The 18,010-nt window shown below is 40.6% G+C and overlaps 1 protein-coding gene across 1 annotated transcript in view; it reads right to left on the bottom strand.

Annotated features, from left to right (window-relative positions):
• INO80 (INO80 complex ATPase subunit) overlaps window positions 1–18,010 on the bottom strand; it is a 129,401-nt gene that overhangs the window by 66,587 nt on the left and 44,804 nt on the right. Inside the window, exons 9-21 of the mRNA XM_037900465.2 lie at window positions 16,571–16,774; window positions 14,877–15,072; window positions 14,594–14,661; window positions 14,036–14,245; window positions 13,280–13,360; window positions 12,203–12,298; window positions 9,018–9,077; window positions 8,417–8,559; window positions 6,773–6,857; window positions 6,119–6,236; window positions 4,756–4,841; window positions 1,944–2,111; window positions 1,361–1,494 (exon numbers count right to left, since the gene is read on the bottom strand). Coding sequence (XP_037756393.1) covers window positions 1,361–1,494; window positions 1,944–2,111; window positions 4,756–4,841; window positions 6,119–6,236; window positions 6,773–6,857; window positions 8,417–8,559; window positions 9,018–9,077; window positions 12,203–12,298; window positions 13,280–13,360; window positions 14,036–14,245; window positions 14,594–14,661; window positions 14,877–15,072; window positions 16,571–16,774 — 1,649 coding nt within the window. The remainder of the gene's footprint in view (window positions 1–1,360; window positions 1,495–1,943; window positions 2,112–4,755; window positions 4,842–6,118; window positions 6,237–6,772; window positions 6,858–8,416; window positions 8,560–9,017; window positions 9,078–12,202; window positions 12,299–13,279; window positions 13,361–14,035; window positions 14,246–14,593; window positions 14,662–14,876; window positions 15,073–16,570; window positions 16,775–18,010) is intronic.

The following is an 18,010-nucleotide window of genomic DNA, read 5'->3' as shown; positions in this document are numbered from 1 at the left end:
ACCAGAAGGGATAACTGATCATCTAGTCTGATGTCCTAATATGTCCTGATATAACTTCCTTGAAATATTTTCTGTTTGAACTAAAGCACATATTTTAGAAAAACATCCAATCTTGATTTTAAAATTGCCTGTGATGGAGAATCCACCACAACCCTTGTTAAATTGTTCCAAAGATTAATTATCTTCATTGTTAAAAACGTACACCTTATATCTATGAATCTGTCTAGCTTCAGCTTCGAGCCATCAGTTCTGGTTATACCTTTGTTAGACTGAAGAGCTTCTCATCAAGTATTTGTTCCCCACATAGGTACTTATGAACTGTGATTAAGTCACCCCTTAGCCTTCTCTTTGTTAAACTGACTATCACTATAAGGCATGTTTTCCACTCTTTTGATCATTCTCATAGCTCTTCTTTGAACTCTCTTCAATGTATCAACATTCTTCTTGATGTGTGGGCACCAGAACTGGACACACTATTCCAACAGAGGCAACACCAGTACCAAATGCAGAGGTAATATAACTTTTCTATTCCTACTTGAGATTTCCTTGTTTATGCATCCACGGATTGCGTCAACCCTATTGGTCACAGCATCACACTGGGAGCTCATGTTTGGCTGATTATCCACCATAACTCCCAAGTCATTTACAAAGCTACAGTTAAGTCTGAATAACATTATAAAAACACTGTAAAGTACTTCAACAGTTTCACTTGTCATCTAGTAGCAGGTGCCACAAGAAGCAGGTGAGCTACAAGCCAGTAGGGACAGAGTGCTGTGGACCCATGTTAGGGAAGAACCGTCTCACACTAGTCTTTAGTGACAGCTCACTCATACATCTCTCTAAAGGCATTAAATGGCTCCAGAGGGAGCTGCAGTTAGCCCTCCTCAGCAAGGAGGGTAGGACAACAAGGGGAGTTTTGAAGGTAACTGGAGGACAAGAGAAAAACAAAGGTAGAGCTTACAGCACCGCCTCAAAATAACAGTGCACAAAATGCAGAGATGTGCCATAACACAAAGGAACATGCTAACACATGATTTAGAATACAAATACCTACTTAAACAATGCTACATATCCATTCATGGATGTATCCCCCCAGCAAGATAGTGAGAGAAAACGATATACAACTCAAACCAGCCCTATCAGCAAAATTGAAATGTTGTGTAGGCTACTGACTATTTCAGTCTCTGGCTAAAAGCTTTACCAGCTCCGTTTTGTCTAAAATCAAAATTTTGGGAGACTGACTGACGAGCCCCATAAAACCCTTGCAGAATCACAACAGCACAAAAGAGGGAGAGCCAACATTTTAAGAGACGAAATCAAAGATACTGAACAAGCTGAAGGGAAGGTTGAATTGGCTTGCCTGTCCCGCGAGTGGTTAAAGACCCTGATCTGTCCATGACGGTAGATGAACTTTGAAATCTGGTATGGCTTTAGGGAGATGTGAAATGGAGACCAAGTTTCTTGTCGTTCAAACAGCTCTGGGTGATTACACACCTGGGTAAGAAAAGGAGGATGTCAGCTGCTTGGGTGGGGAAAAAAAAAATAGAAATCTAATCATATGCAGCATTTTCCAGCCAACGTTTAGAAAAATTGCTCACTCAAACCATGGAACCGGTGAGCACACAACAACAACTATTTGATAGAGCGTCCATCTTAGTTTAGATACCAGATAATCTTATTTCCCGACCACGTTACCGCTATTGCCTCTTCTTCCCCAAGTGAATGATTTCCTCGGTGATGAAGGGGGACCCAATCAGCAGACACATGCACTGTATGGCAGGGACTCTGCTTTATTGTATATATTAGAACTGCTGGTCTCAAGTTACACTGCGTTGGGGCATAACTGAGGGCTGCATGCAATCGACCAGCCTGGGTTAGGAAGTATTTTTTTGCTATGGTGTTTCCAAGATGGCTGATGATTATACCTTTTTTGCTGACCTTACCTTCCTGAACTGCATGACTAGATTCATGAGGCTACTAGTGGTGTTCTGTGCTTGCTGGGTAGTGCCCATGGAGGACTGCAGCAGGTCATCAATAGAGATTTTGTTCTTTAGAGCTTGGTACAGCAGTTTCTGCCTGGTGGTCTGCTGGCAGTACATGAGAATCTCAATCTGCAAAACAGTAATGGCATTATAGTCCTATTCTGTCCCTAAACAGAGAAATACCAGATCAAGATTCAGTACATATAACCCTTGTACGATCATACCATAGAAAAAGCACAAAGGTATTTAAGGCACCTAAAGATGCAAATAGGCACCTCGTGGATTTTTAATGGTGCCTAGGCACATAACTCCCACTGATTTTAGGTGCCTTTGAATATCCTGCTATGTGCCTACCTGCATCTTTAGGCACCTTTGAAAATGTAGCCCAGGATCTGTACTATGGTAAAGTCATGTCACCAAGCAGCTGTTCTCAACCCAGGGGTCACAAATCAGGTGCCAGTCATCATGATCATCCTGGCCATCCCATATTACCATATATGGGGTGGTGTTCAATATGGAAAAGGCACTGTCAGAGCAAAGAATCATCCCGTAAGCCCTTGTCTGCTTCATCAACGTCTCCAGCAAGCCCCTGTCGCTCCCCTGGCTCTGACCATGGAGAACATTCTGAGGAAGTGAGGAACATCTCAGAGGAGAAGGAATGGGACCCATGGATCCAGGCCCTACACGGCTCCACCTGCCAATTCTACTTAGTAAAAGGAGGGCGTATGAATGCTGGAGAATACTGTAGCTCTGTAGTGGCTCCACTGCTACTCCATGGGATGGGGGAGATGATTCCCTTCTGTGCCGAACTCCTTAACACACAGCCTAGTTACTCTGGATGTGAACTGGGACCAGGATTAGTCCCTTAGTAAACCAAGACTTGGCCTACACCATGTAAGGGTGAACCAGCTACATCGCTCATGGGTGTGAAAAATCCACACTCCTAAAAAACGTAGTTAAGCCTACCTAACACCCGACGTAGACAGCGCTAGGTTGATGGAAAAATTCTTCTGTTGACCTAGCTATCGTCTCTCAGGGAGGTGGATTACCTATACCAATGGGAGAACCCCTCCAATCGGGATAGGTAGTGCCTATATTTGAAACGCTACAGCGGTGCAGATGCAGCATTTCAGGTGTAGACAAGACCTAAAAGTTGGTCTATACACAAACTTGCACCAAAATAACTAAATCAATTGTAACTAACACCTTTCGTTATTTTGGTGCAAGGCTATGTGTGGACACTAGTTTCTGTTTAAGAGTGCACCATATCGACAGTTGGTTTGTTTTTTTAAATGGACTAGCTGTTCATATACAGCGCTGACTTATTTTCAGCTACTAAACTGCATTAAAAGAAACTAGAGACTGTATCTAATAATTCCCTGTTATGGGGTATTCACCCCACACAAGGCAGATCAGGTTAAAATAGGACAATGAACCTTATAGGCTGCACCTGGAAGAAAGCAAGAGACTGACAAAGGCTAACTGATGACATTCTGCTGGGAAGGAGCAGGCTGAGGCTGCATAAAGGGATGAAGCAGAGAACAGAAGGGGGCTGTAGGGGAAGTAGTCTGCAGTCACTCCTTGGGTGAAAGAAGGTTTGTCTGGGGCTACAGAGTTTGGATTGATGGAAGTAGTTTACAGTTATGCCCTGGGGGAGGTAGTTTGGGCTGGTAAACTGCAATGGCAGAAGACAGAAAAGAGAAGTAGGAAGGAGTCCAGAGAAATAGCAACAGATCCTGTGAGCAAGCAAACAGTAGTTACTGGACACAGGGTGCTCAGGCTGGAACCTGGAGTAGCGAGCAGGCATGGAGAAAGGGCATGGGACCTTGGACCAGAAAATTGTCTGGAATGGCATGCGGACAGCTGAGCCAGCAGCACTCTGATACCCCAGAAGGGGAGGGCTATACAGTGACCTGGCTGGAGGACCAACCCACAAAGGAGGAGCACCGCAAGTCCTGGAGAGTGAGGGGGGGACACGGTGTGAACAACTTTTGGAAGGAGGGCATCAGATATGAATGGAGCTAATCCCCAGACGTGGCCACAATGAAGCATCTCAACAGTGAGTGAACCCCATTTTCTTCATAGTCAATTGCTATAATTACTACAGTGATATTATATAATTTGGAATGGTGGGATGGCATCCATAAGACAATCTCTGTATGTATATATGGTCAACACTATGGACAATTTTGAGAACTTCTGCTCTAAGGTATATCAAATCACTGCAGTTTTACTTCGGAGCATTTTTAAAGGAAGATAAAGAGGTGGTGGGGAGACAGGCAATGAGGAAGGGAAATTACAGAGCATTAAAAACAAGGAATACTCAACATGTATTTATTTTATTCTTTTTAAAGACACTAGGTAATTCTCATATCGTTGAGAGGATCTTGCCTTTAGTGCTCTGTGGGGCTCTTGTTTCTTCTAGATATTTCAATGCTGTATTAGTCCCCTTCAGTTCATGTACTGACTTTTCCATTAGCTTACTCGGGTTTAAGGATCGTTTGTTTACAATCTTTGGATTAATGGTTTTACTTGTAGACGAGGAGGTCATTAAGGGGCTCTTGTAAGTTCTCCAGTTAAATACAGGTGTGATCTAATAGGAATGTGCTAGCAAAAGTGAAAGGGATGTGAATGGGTGATTTTTTCTGATCTTTCAGTCAGCTGTAGATAAACAGATCCACATATGAATTTATATGAACTAAAAACCTGAGAAGGGAAGCACTGAAAGTAAGCCAGATGCAGAGCTTGCTTTCCAAATTATTTTATTTCGCACCTTGTCTGACAGCTCATTTTCCACATCCTTCTTGATTCTTCTCAACATGAAAGGCTTCAGGATCATGTGCAAGCGGGAGAGCTGGTCTGAAATGCCAAGGAGAAAACATGATTACTGCCCCAATGGCCAGAAACTATATCATGTCCAGTTACTTCTCAAACCCTTCTTGCTCACCCAGTTCCCTTCAGGCATGTCACAGGATTGATCTGTCTGCACTGAAATTGGTTCTTTTATAAGCACATTGAGACAGGCTGATAACTCCATGAATCCCTAAATCTCTCCCTCAGGCAATGCATTTCTATAGCATAGTATGTATTACAATCCGATGAGCAGAACTCTGTGGACATACAATTATCATCTAATTTCTGTTAAAAGGTAAAGACCATACTCGATCATGCAGCTCGTTCAATACTATTAGGATATAAAGCTAGTCATCACTAACAGTTGGCAAATTTCTCCCAGAGTCAGACTTGAACCAACACAGTGCTAAAGGGCACTGTGCCATTGCAGATGTGCAGTCTTTTGGATGAGAAGTAAAACTGAAGTTCAGACCCTCCATTGATAATTAAAAACTCATGGCACTTTTCATAAAAGTAAGGGTTTAACTCTGATATTCTGGCCCAATTCAAAAGCATGCAGTTATATTCTGCCTACCTAAATTCCCCCCAGTTTGTGGTATTTTAGGCTTCACTTCACCTAAAACCTCTTGTGTAGCGTAGCTATTACCAGCAGGAGAGTGGGGTGGGAGGAGGTATTGTTTCATGGTCTCTGTGTATATAATGTCTTCTGCAGTTTCCACAGTATGCATCCGATGAAGTGAGCAGTAGCTCACGAAAGCTTATGCTCAAATAAATTGGTTAGTCTCTAAGGTGCCACAAGTACTCCTTTTCTTTTTGCGAATACAGACTAACACGGCTGTTACTCTGAAACCTGAAATAGAATAGTTGTCTTTCCACTAAAAAGGTGGCTGCTATTCAGTGGTACAATCTCCATACCATACAAGGCCTACAAAACACGTAGGAGTCCTTCATGATAAAAGCTGTATAAATGTACAATATTTTAAATATCATTCCTTGTTCATTTAGAATAGGGGAGGAAATGGAGGCAGCAAATATGAGGCAAATCTGATTCACCCTGTGAGTAGCTTTTCTTTCTATATAAGAAGCAAGATGTCTCTGTCTCTGACAACAACATCTGTACTGCAGAATTCCCAGCCCAAATGACAATCAATCAGAGCCACTTCACTCGCCTCTCTGTATTGGAACGGCAGATTCCACGTATGCAACCGTTAGAGTTGAGGTGAACCCATAGGCAGCTAGAGCAGGCAAACTGGAAACTGAAGCCTACTGTGATTAGTACTCACTCTCATCGATGGCAGATTTGTTCTCTGCATGGCTCTCTATGTCCTTAGAAAACCATTCGTTGAACTCCTCATGGGAATCAAACAGCGTTGGCATGATAAAGTGCAGCAGAGCCCACAGCTATAAAGGAGCAGCAAAGAGGCAGTGAATCAGTGAAAGCCATCCCAATTCTAGACAGGATGATCATGAATCTCAACCTATTGCAGAGCATTATGGGCCAAGTCACACCAAATGACAGTGTGTTCTGCCAAGCTCAGCAGACTAAATTAGTGGTGGTCTCATCTTCCTTTCACAATGGACAGAAGCCAGATACGTGCAACTTTTCAAACCAATGTCAGGGCGTGGTTCCAAGTAAAGAGCAATAACTTCACCATGCTGAAGAAAATGGCACAGAAGTAATATTTTCCTCATCCCATGATTTAGGGATGACTGAGTATCAGCAACCTTCAATCGTACTTCTTCCCTAATGAGTAGGATATGGCCACATTATCCCTTTTGAATCTGATCTCAGTTATTGCTCACAGCATGGTATGGAGAAAAAACCCCAAGTATACACATAAGCACATAGGAGTACTGCAATTCTCTCACTATTCTTTATGTCTTTGGATAAATTACTCTTTTGAACAAAAATCAGCTCTTGCTGGCCTCCTGCTTACCTCAGCCATGGTGTTCTGGATGGGGGTCCCAGTCAACAAAAGTCGATTTCGGCATTGGAATTGTAGTAGGATTTTCCAGCGGACACTGAACAACAAAAATGTTTTAAAAAATGAACCACAGTAAAAACAGTAAGAAAGGAGAGCAATTAAATTTACATTTTAGGACCAACCGTTTTTCAGACCCATTCCTGGCATGATTTTCTTTAAGAAGGCACTGGGTAACATTGACAAGAGTATAAATACTCTCCCTCTGCCCCATTGGGAGATTTGGTTCTTATGGGAGGTCATAAAGAGATTAGCACTGTTTATCTTACACACAACAGGTGTATTTTTATTTACTTTGTAACACGTCAGTGTTTGGCTATCAGTAAAGGCCAGTCACTAGAGTATTCATCCCCTCAAGATAGCAAATAGGTACCCCAAGTAAATGGTGACATACACTTTTTGCACAGTTACAAAGTTAAATTTACAGGCCATTATGTAAGGGGAGTTGAATTGTATGTTATAGCCCTCTTAGAATGGGAAATTCCTGAAGAGGCTAGCTCATGAATGTGCATAATCCTGGCTCTGGGGCTGTCACACATTTAGAAAAGGAACACCGAAGTATATGAGTAGCAATTTTTGGAGAAAAAGTTAGGAAAAAGCAATTAAAGAAGAAAAGACAGACAGACAGCACCTTACTAAATAAACAAACAACAGACAGGAGCTGAGAACAGACAGGAACCACCATGGGCATCAACCTTATAATAAGGAAGCCTGGATAGGGTTGCTGGGCTATACTGCAATCTGCAGGTTTTATGGGGCCCTGATTCCTGATTGGGACCCTTAGGTGCTACTACAATACAAATAAATAATGCTGTATTTAACGGATATGTTAGCATTATATGGCTGTTAATGAACACAGACCACTCAGTATCTAAGAATGTCTTTGCTGGTGGCTGAGGTGGAGGACTGTTACAAATATTTCACACCATTTTTTTGCCACAACCCCCTCCCCACCCCCACTTCTATCCTACGGTTACTTTGTAATTACACTTTGCATGTTTGGTACATATGACCAAATACCAAGGCATTCAAATCCATGGAGATGGAGCCATATAAACACCTCGCTCAGTACAGTCAGGTACTTTGAAAGGTAGCTTTTACTTATAAATGGTAACTTCCTTCCATCAAAAACGTCACATACAGTAAGTTCAAGGATGTGAATACTAAGTTCCCCAAAGGTATGCAGTTACATCGACTGGGGTAGCAGCCTACTTGTTTAATTTTTGCACATAGCAGTGTTCAGCACTAACTTGATCTTTATTCCTTTTGGGAAGGGAAAGAAGAGAGCCTTGCACTCCTCCTAGGCGACATCAGAACTTGTTAATCCTTCTTCAGCCAAAATGACTGTTGTAATGGGACCTTGACAGGGGGAAGGGAGAAACTGAGGTTCCCTGCTGGGTGCCTTAAAAACATGTACATAATAGAATGCAATGTCATAAGGATTCTTTACTTTTCTGCCAGTTCCTGAGGCAATTTAACCTTTCTTTCAAATTTTAACTCTTATCAACTCATGTATTCCTGGTTTCCCAACTCTCTCTTCTCTACCAACTCAAAAGATTCCTGGGCAAGAGAGGATTTTGTTTCTGCTACAAGTATTACCTGGAGCTACTCTTGAGTGCCTGTGCCTCATCCAGCACCATATACTGCCACTTCACTCGCTGGAAATACTTCACATCCTGGACCACCAGCTGATAACTAGTGATCACCACATGGAAAGGTGCATCCTGAGTGTACAACGTCTTCTATAACCACAAAATGAAAGACACATCTGGATCATGTAAACACATTGGAATGAAGAGTTTGTTCATCTGTACTGGGGTCTCATACTTCCATTCAATAATCTTCTATCACCATTATACTTTCCTTTCCCTAATTTGGTATATTTTTTTTAAAAATGAGTTGGGTTATTAAAGCACCATCAGCAATGCGAGACACTGAAGTCCTCTGCTTTATTTGCAGAATGCAGTAGCTTTGACTGAATTCTAGTGTGCCCTACATTGTTACACCCTACATCGTTACCCAGAACAGGGCAGTCCTTTCACTTTATTTATATAAATAAAAAAAAGGTGAAGCAGACGGGGATGAAGAAGATAGAACTCTATGTTTACTCATTCTTTTGCTTTGTAGAACATATCAGCAGTTTCTGTTTTACTCTGTAAAAGCAGAAGTGAGGGTAAAAGGACAGGGACACTGATGTTACCTGACTCCAGAACTTCCTGATCACTTTTCTGTCATGGGGATTTCCCCAATATGGTAGCACCTAGAACAAGTCAAAAGTACAAAAGTTATTTTCAAATATTGATATACCTGAACTAAAACTGTAAATGTCATGTTCTCCATAGTAAAGCAAAATAAACCTCAGAGAGTGGCACACCCCCCCACCAAAACAACCAAAGGGAAATCACCAAAGAAGGTCTTTCTTAACCCAGAGGAAATATGAAAGCATTTAAATATATTGAAGGAACAGAATCTTCCAGACAAAAGCCTCAAGCAGCTTAGTTCCTCAAGGAGAAACTGCTAAGAGAATCCCTTAATAGCCCCAAAGCAGCTGTGGCCTTTTCCAATCAGACCTTTCAAGAAAATAATACTGATATTCTTTTAGTTCACTGTAGAAAGAAGTTTGCCCATGGCTGTTAGCCAATTTAGCAACTTACTCTTGGACATCCCTGAATGATCAGCGGTTCCCTTAGTATTTAATTCCCCTCTTCACTGGCACAATTATTGTTGTGCTTCAAAGCTATGCCTCAATATTTTACTATGGGCTAAAAGTAAAGTAATCCCTACCGGACTGCCTCAGGGAAGAAATAAAATAGCAAGCACAACAGCCTCAGAATTCTATTAATTCTTTTAGAACTCAGGATCCTGCTGAGCCATTTCCCATGTAGGGAGATCTGAGCTCAGCAGTTAGCTCCACAGCAATTCAGAGTAACTAGTTACTGCCATCTGTTGTCCGATATGGGAACTGCACAGAATTGGTATTGAGCATAAAAGGATACTGGTTTCTGAGGCACAGAAGAAAACAAACAAAACCACATACACAACTCTGCCTAAACAGCTTCCTGGCCCCCGTGTGATGATCCCTAGTTTCTACAGCTCTCACAGAAGTCCCTGTGGTTGGCATTTAACTAAGTTAAATGCTGAATGTTCTTTCTGCCATTTTGAAAAAAGATCGCAGATGTCAGATTATACAGAACTAGATCTGCATTTTATTTTAGGAATTATACCATAGCCCTGAAGGAATTCAGCACCTATGTTTCAATGTAGGCATATTAACTACATAGTTATGTATGATCAGAAGCAGATCATGAACTCTTTGTGGCCGGAAAAGTTTTATGATTTTTATTGTGTATATTTTACAACTTCTAAAAATTATGAACATTTTAAAAACTTTAACTTTTTAAAAAATTGTTTTGTTACAGGGATGAGGAAAATGGCATCTGAAAAAAAAAAAAAAAAAAAAAAAAAAAAAACCAGCCAATCTAAAGACAAAAATAGTCAATTTAAAATTACTTCTACAATGCCAGAAAAAGAAGCCGGTTTTTCCCACATATAAAACTGATCCATACCTCTTTACCTATATGCCACATTCACATTCAGACATGAGTGAAATACATCAAAATTACTTATCTCTAGCCTCAGCTGGATGTCCTTTCCAACTGTCCACTCTCTTTGTAAATTCTTAATTCTTCTAGTATTTTCCCTCTTCATTTGAACCCAAGTGTCCAATCACCTCAACAATCACCACCCTTGGCTAATTTAACTACTTCAGAAAAATTGACGAGGAGATGACTAAAACCAAATAATCTTATTACACTTTTCACATACACGAATCTCAATTTCTTTTATCACCTTAGCTGCCTTATGTGGTATACTCTCCATTTTAGCAGTGTCTTTCTTCAAATAGGATGACCCACACTGGACATGATACTGCAAATGCGGCCTAATCAGTGATTTGCATAAAAAGCTAATCAATATAAGCCAACAATTTTTAGCACTGCTGCACACTGGGCCAACAATTTAAATATTAGTTCAAATAATACTCCCAGATCCCTCCTTTACAATATTAATTAACACTAGGCATTCAGACTATTAAATTTGGAAGTATTTGTTCTCAAGTGCACCACTTTACACCTAAACATCTTGCATTTTATTCTTTATCCTATATTTTTTTTTATAAAGAACTGCACTTACATTTATTGTTTTCTAATCAGCCTCTTGCTACTGGAGAATACTGGTTACTTAAAAATATTTGATGATGACTCAGATATTTGATCTATAATCTTCTATTGCCTGTAGCTGTAACTCATAGCTATGTCTATCTGTTTTATTCACATACTTCCTTAGCACTCAGTGATACTCTGACTGTGGCTCTTTAATGAGTCTACTGAATCTCTTTGCAGCTCTCTCTCTCTCTATACACACTAAATATTTCCCATCATTCACACTATGATGGCTCTTTTGGATAATGCTGATCGCTCATTTGGCTTCATCAGTAATCTCATTTTCCTCCAATTTATCTTTTGCAAGACTCAGATATTCTCCATGGATGTACTGTTAATAGTTTATTTTGCGGCAGTTCCTTATTTCTCATATTTTTCATCCTCCAATATGTTTAAAGAACGTGTTTATTTTATCTTAATATATGCAACTATTTGTGCTTCATTACTCTCCTTGTTTTTTGAATAATTTTTTTTATTTTCGCTTAACGATGCTGAAGTTTTTCCTCCCTCTAAATTTTTAGAGCTGTTTCAGTTCACAATTAAACCATCTGTCACTCAGACATGGATTTTGAACAACCCACAACAAACCACTAATCCTACAGACAATGCAGAAGATTCAGAAATCACTCTCTTGCCTGGCATTGTGGCACAATCATAACTGTGTCATCTCCATGGCTATGTCACTGCAGAATCTAAATGCTTTGCTGATAAGGTGCTTTTTTAGAAACATCTGCCCCAAAATGAAAATACAGAGGCTCCCCAACTTACGCAATCGTTCCATTCCAGAATGCCTTGTGTAACTCAAATTTTTTGTAAGTCAGAAACGTATACCTGACCATTACGGGGGGGAAAAAAAAACCAACCACCCCAACTAACTCCTATTTCTAGTTTACGGAACTTTTTCCGTAAGTGCGGATTTGTGTAACTCGGGTCTTTGCGTAACCTGGGGAGTGTCTGTAATGGAATTCAAGTGATAGGAACTCAAGTTCTGAACAACAGAATGTTCCAGAAGAGCAGGTCAGGGACAAGATCACAGAATCATGTCCCTCACATCCACTCAAACGTCGAGCTGATCAGATCATCCAGATGTGACAAAGAGTGAAGGGAGTGAGGAAGTTAGTTTTCTGAGCCAAAAGGAATAGTCTCCTGAATATATGTTTGTTACCTTAAATCTAGGAACGAATCTGGCAAACTCCTGATGCCAGTTGTTGAGTGTAGAGGCAGGTGAAATAATTAAAAAAGGTCCCCAGATGTTCTCTCTCTGGTATAGGAAAAAAACAAATCAACTGGAGGGAAACAGGAACAGTTTCAGGCAGCATTATGACGAATTAAGGACAAGGGCTTCACAAGAGAGGGAAGTATACAGATCATAATAAAGCTTCCTACCAACACAGCAGGGTGATGCACAGCTAGATTCAGCAGATTAAACATTTAGTGTGGCCTCCTTTCAAATCCACAATGTTGCTCTGCAAACAGCCATTGGATGTGTGACCACTAAATTCAAACTGTGACCGCTCTCTCACTTTCTGAAAATTACTATTTGCTCATTGCTACTGCCACTTACCCAGGGCTCAATGCATCTGCCACTTTGGCAAGCAAAAGATCTAAGGTGGCATGGAAACCTGAGCTTCCTCACATAGCAGCACATTCATGTTGGTGAACAAGGAATTCTAGGTCTACTGACACAAGGTCCAATCATGAGCTGGCCTACACAAGGGAGTAAGGGAGAGTAAAGTCCAGTGTGGGCTTCCAGAATCATGACTCACAACACAATGGGGAGAACAGCCTCTCTGAGAAGCTAGTTTCCCTTCCACACAAAAGAGAGAAGCACAGAAGACAGATTTACTATGCTCCTTACTGCAAAGAGCAGTGGAAAGTAGGAATTCTTGCTTAATGACTTCAAAAAGCAGAACTCAAGTTGCCCTCCTACTGATGTGTTCATGTCTTACAAATCAATGGACAGATAAAACTGCATCATGTTCTCTCCCTGGGTCTTTATCCTTTCTTTTTATAAAAGACTTCAGCTTAAATCAAAGGGAGTTGATCTCTGGATACCAAGTATGCATATTCCGTATGCATATTCTCTTTTTAAAGTTGCATCTTTAGAAGGATATGCACACTGAAAGGAAATAGTCCATCAGGCATCCATCTTAAGGCATTCAATTAATCAACTAGAACCCAGTTCAATCACGTTAAGTATGTGTCTTCCACCAGGTACACAGGTCACAAAGAATCCACTTACCTCAGCCAGGTGTGCTAGCAGAGCGATACTCTGGACTGTTTTACCCAGACCCATTTCATCTGCAAGAATTCCATTGATACCCTGCAAAAAACCCACATGGAAATACCTCGACCTCACTTTTCCATAACACATGTAGAGCTATCAGAACACATGCCATCAAAGGGACCAAAGTGAAGTCAGGCAGCCCTGTTTATAATCCATAGGAAACCTCCCACATCTTCTTCCCCCAGTGATTCTATGAACTGGTAATCTCTCCCTTCCACCGCTTCAGCCATTTCCCAACCTGATTTTTTCCCTCAGCACGCCTGCAATTTGCAATCTAATTTAAAGCATGTTTGCGTTCAAATGCAAGGCTGTCTCCAGTTTACAGACTGAGCTAGGCATTAAAGAACGACAATGTACATAAACTTTCCATTTTTCTGTCTAGTTTTGGTGACGGTGCATAAATATGCAAATGAAAAATCTAGAGGCCAATACCATGTGCAATTTTATCTTATTAGTTCTTTAAAAAGTCAGGGATACTTGTTTGGTGGAGCTACACAATATTCTCTTCCCTTCTGCAGAAAGACAGGCAGTGTATATATATATGAGGGACGAGACTGAGGAGTTTCTACACCTCATAAAAGATCTTTTGATCTGGAATAGAGACCAGGGGCCAAATGTATTCCTAGTATAACTGCACTGGCTACCATGGAATTACACCAGGATTGAATTTGTCCCTGGAAGTGTAAATGGCTGCAAGAAGCACTAGCATACCTGCTCATACAGGTTGGCCAGCCAATTCATGCCTTTCAGCTGGTACCCCTTCAGTTTACCATTGAAAATGGTAGGCTGTGGAATGTCCTCTCCAGCCCGGATAGATGGGTTTGCTAGGCTGTAGCTCTCTCCGAAGCCAGTGCCAGACTTGTTAGCAGCCCGTAGAGCAGCTGCCCGACTCTCCTTTGCATCTTCATCAAATGACCTGGTCTAAACAAGGGGAAAATTTGGGTAAGATACAGGATGCAAACTAATACAAGACATTCATTGGGATAAGGTCTCTCATCCTTCACATGCTAACACATATGGTCCCCTTCAAAGCAATGGATAACACGGCTGTCCCTGTAGCTTGATTATACGCTTTATTTTCATCCAATTCTCTGCCCTCCAGTTTCCCAGATATTCACAAATGAACAGGGCAACAATCAAATTAAAAGAAGCTTAGCATCCATAATTAAAATAGGTGACTTGAAAGATCACTATAGAAAATTCCGGTTCTAGTGCCTCTTCAATTTACTCCACTTCCCCTTCCACCTCAAGCACCTAGGCAATACACACCCGAGCCTGGTGGATCTGGTAAGCATCTTCTGCGTTCTTCAGAGCCTGGGCCTTGTAGTAGTTACTATCTGAAAAAAATATCACCACATTAAAACACATCAGTTAACCATATTACAGTACCACCTCAAATTAAGACATGGATAAATTCCAATGATTTACAGAAGGGCTTCTTCACATAATATTCCAAGCACCGAAGCCCCTAGGTCTGTATCACTCTCTGCATACAGTAACCATCATCTCCAATGGTTCCTATGGCCTGCTGGAATTTTGTTTCTAGCCTTACCATAATCCTCCTGGGTAATGTTGACCACCACCCCTCCACCAATATCAATCTGCCTTTGGGTAGAGCTGTCTTCCAGTTTGCGCAGGATTTCTTCCTGTATTCCATCATGTCCAATATCTCGTTTGCGACTCATGAAATGGGCATATAACTCGGTCTGGGTGATCAGGAAATTAAGTTTTCGCTGCTGTCTCTTAGCCTGAGACAAGAGAATTTATTTAAAAAAAATAAAAAAAGGGCAGGGGGAAGTGAAATGAGGTTTAACGTTTAATGAAGAGAAAAAGACAAAGACATGCAAGCAAGTTATAAGTTTCAACCTTTTTTAACCCTGTTACATATAAACAATCTAAATTTTTATATTGCATTCATCACCATGGTATCAGAGTGCTGGAATACTGGTTGCACACTAACACTCATCATACAAATACCTATACTGAAATGTACAGTGGTTATGTGCTTAGTTTCTCTTAGCACAGTAAGCTATGACCAGGAACACCAAGACCTGGGGAAAAGCAGCTTAGCAATTTTCTTTGCAATGTAAAAATTAGGTAGGAGTGTCCAGGTGGCTGAAAAACTGCATGTCCAACTAAAAGTTTTCATACATGTTTAAGTCACAGTAATTAACTCTGTGGTAACTGTTTTACCATTCACTCACTCACAAGAGAGAATAATGATGGAGCTAACAAACAAAATGCATCTTCAGGTAAAACAGCACCAGGGAGAGAAGTTAGGAATGAGGCGGAATGCTCAGTGTTCAACACGATTCTGTTGTATAAATTCCATTTTTTAGATCTGGCTACACAACTGCTGTGGTAAAGCTAGCGTATTAATGAAAAACAGCAGAAAGGCTTCACAAAATGCTTGGGAGATGGGATGGATGCAGAATACACTATAAATAAATGCATGATTTGATCTGAACACATGACTGGGAATCAGGAACTCCAGAGTTCTAATTCCAGCTCTATCACTGACTTCCTTTGTAATTTTCGGCAGACTGATTTATTTTTATGTCCCAGGCTCCTTCACCTGCAAGTAAGGATGAGGAGAACATAAATCCTCACAAAACTCCTGTAAAATAGCTAATTTTGCCTGAATTCATCCCTGAACTGCTCCTGGGGTACTCCCTGAGCAGATCATCTGATTGCTTTGTGAACCCTTTGCACTGGCATCACAAAGACAAAGGACCGCAGAACAATTATGAATTGGGTCCTCGATTACTCTTATCTGTTCTGAAGATAAATTCCATATGTTTTATTATGTTCTATATATAACTTAAGATAAAATAAGCCTAACACACCAGTGAATTGAAAAATAGCCTGATTTCTGAACTTGGGGAAGAACCAGAGTTACAATCACTAAAAGATCATCCTCTAGAAATAGAGAGCACTGAGCACTATGTGCAAGTCAGACACATTACATCTCACTAGTCACACCCTCTTTATCTAACATTATGATCTGTAACTGTAATTCTTGCAATTTGAAGGTTCTGGCTATAGCTAATTTGTCAGAGCATTCTGGTAAATCCTTTTAAGATACAGTGGAAGAAAATCTCTGGAAGATCATTGAAAGGAAGAACAGTTGATGAATTTGATTGTCAAGGTTTAAAGACCCTGACTATTGTGCTTGTTCCTGTCTCTTCAGCTCCATGCTCTAGCTCTTGCCAGATTAATTTTCAGCAGTCTGTGTTTTGGCCCTACCTCTCTCATCTCCTCATCCAGTTTGCGCTGCTCCAAAGCCTCCTTCTCAGCTCGTTTGCGGTGTTCTTTTTCCACCTTCTCGTACTTCTTCCAGTAGAGAAGCATTTCCTTGGTGAGGCGACGTGCCCGTGGTAGAGTCTCCTTGCAGTTCTTCTGGGCCTGGATAGCAGCTCGACGCACTTCCCTCATGCACTGATGGGCCAGCTGGGGTGAAGAGGGAGGGTTCAGGGACAGAGAAAAAAAGATTTAAAATCACAGTCACCAAAAGGCAACATTTAGGTGTTGCAAGGCTGCAAATTCCTACAACCAAGGCTGACCCTCCAAAAACCTCTGATGCTGTGCTTATTTATAAAGCTTTTATTTATTTATTTATTTTGGGGTGGGAGTGGGGTACAAGAGAAGAAAAGAGCTTCCAAAAGGCTCCACAGATATATTATCAAACAAAACATTCCTTACAAAGCCCCACATTAAAAACGTCAAGGTTGAATGGTTAAGCACTCAAAGGGGATGGTGTTTTCTGGCTAAGGCACTGGAATGGGACTCAGGAGATCTGATTTTGAACAATAGCTCTGCCACACACTTCTTGCATAACTGTGGGCAAGTTACATAGACCTTGCCCGCACCACACTTTACGTCTCTCACTGTTACCAAGAGTGAGTCTGCACCAATGGTAGCAATAGTGTGTTAGTGTAAAGTGGCCATTGGCTTTTTAACTCCTCTGCTGTCCATGCCTACACCTGCTTTAGATATGCATTATGATAGTCTTTAATTACATGATCACATACTATTTATAATTTATACAGTATATTATCATACAATTATTCCTACAACTTTAAATAAAGGTGTACCATATTGTATTTTTTCATTCTATTATGCTAACTTCCTTGTCATCATGGTCCAGTAAATCTCTGCTAGCTTAGACAGTGTGTTAAGTTCTTTTTTTCCTAATGTATGTATTTTAATAACATGTAGGATACATTTTCTTTTCAACTAGCAGCGAAGTCTTCCTTTGGTTCAAGTCAAGGGATAAGGCAATCAAGTATAAAGCCAATTTAGCTACACATGTAGGTGGGCCTACACGTAGCAGATATTTTACAAAATTACTCTATGTAGTACACTAAGTCTGTAGTGTGTTCTGTAAATAATGCTTACTGTGTATTTTTCATATAAATTCTTTCATGGACTGTCTATCTAGTATCACAAAATGACACACATGTAGCTTCTTAATACTATATATCTAAGGTTACAGAAAAAGTATATGTTGTTGTTCTGCATTATTTGAGAATTGTGCGCACAAACAGGTAATTAAATGCTGTATTTTAGTGCGCATGCATATTTATTTATATATATATATATATACACACACACACACACATATGCACAAGGGGCAGAGTTAAGGATGTATGTGCAACCTTACCTTACCTTTGGCATTTCCTGACT

The sequence above is a fragment of the Chelonia mydas genome, chromosome 6 (genome assembly GCF_015237465.2).
Source record: "Chelonia mydas isolate rCheMyd1 chromosome 6, rCheMyd1.pri.v2, whole genome shotgun sequence".
Lineage (NCBI taxonomy): Eukaryota > Metazoa > Chordata > Testudines > Cheloniidae > Chelonia > Chelonia mydas.
The sequence above is the reverse complement of the archived record's forward strand: the minus strand, read 5'-3'. Positions and strand labels throughout refer to the sequence as shown.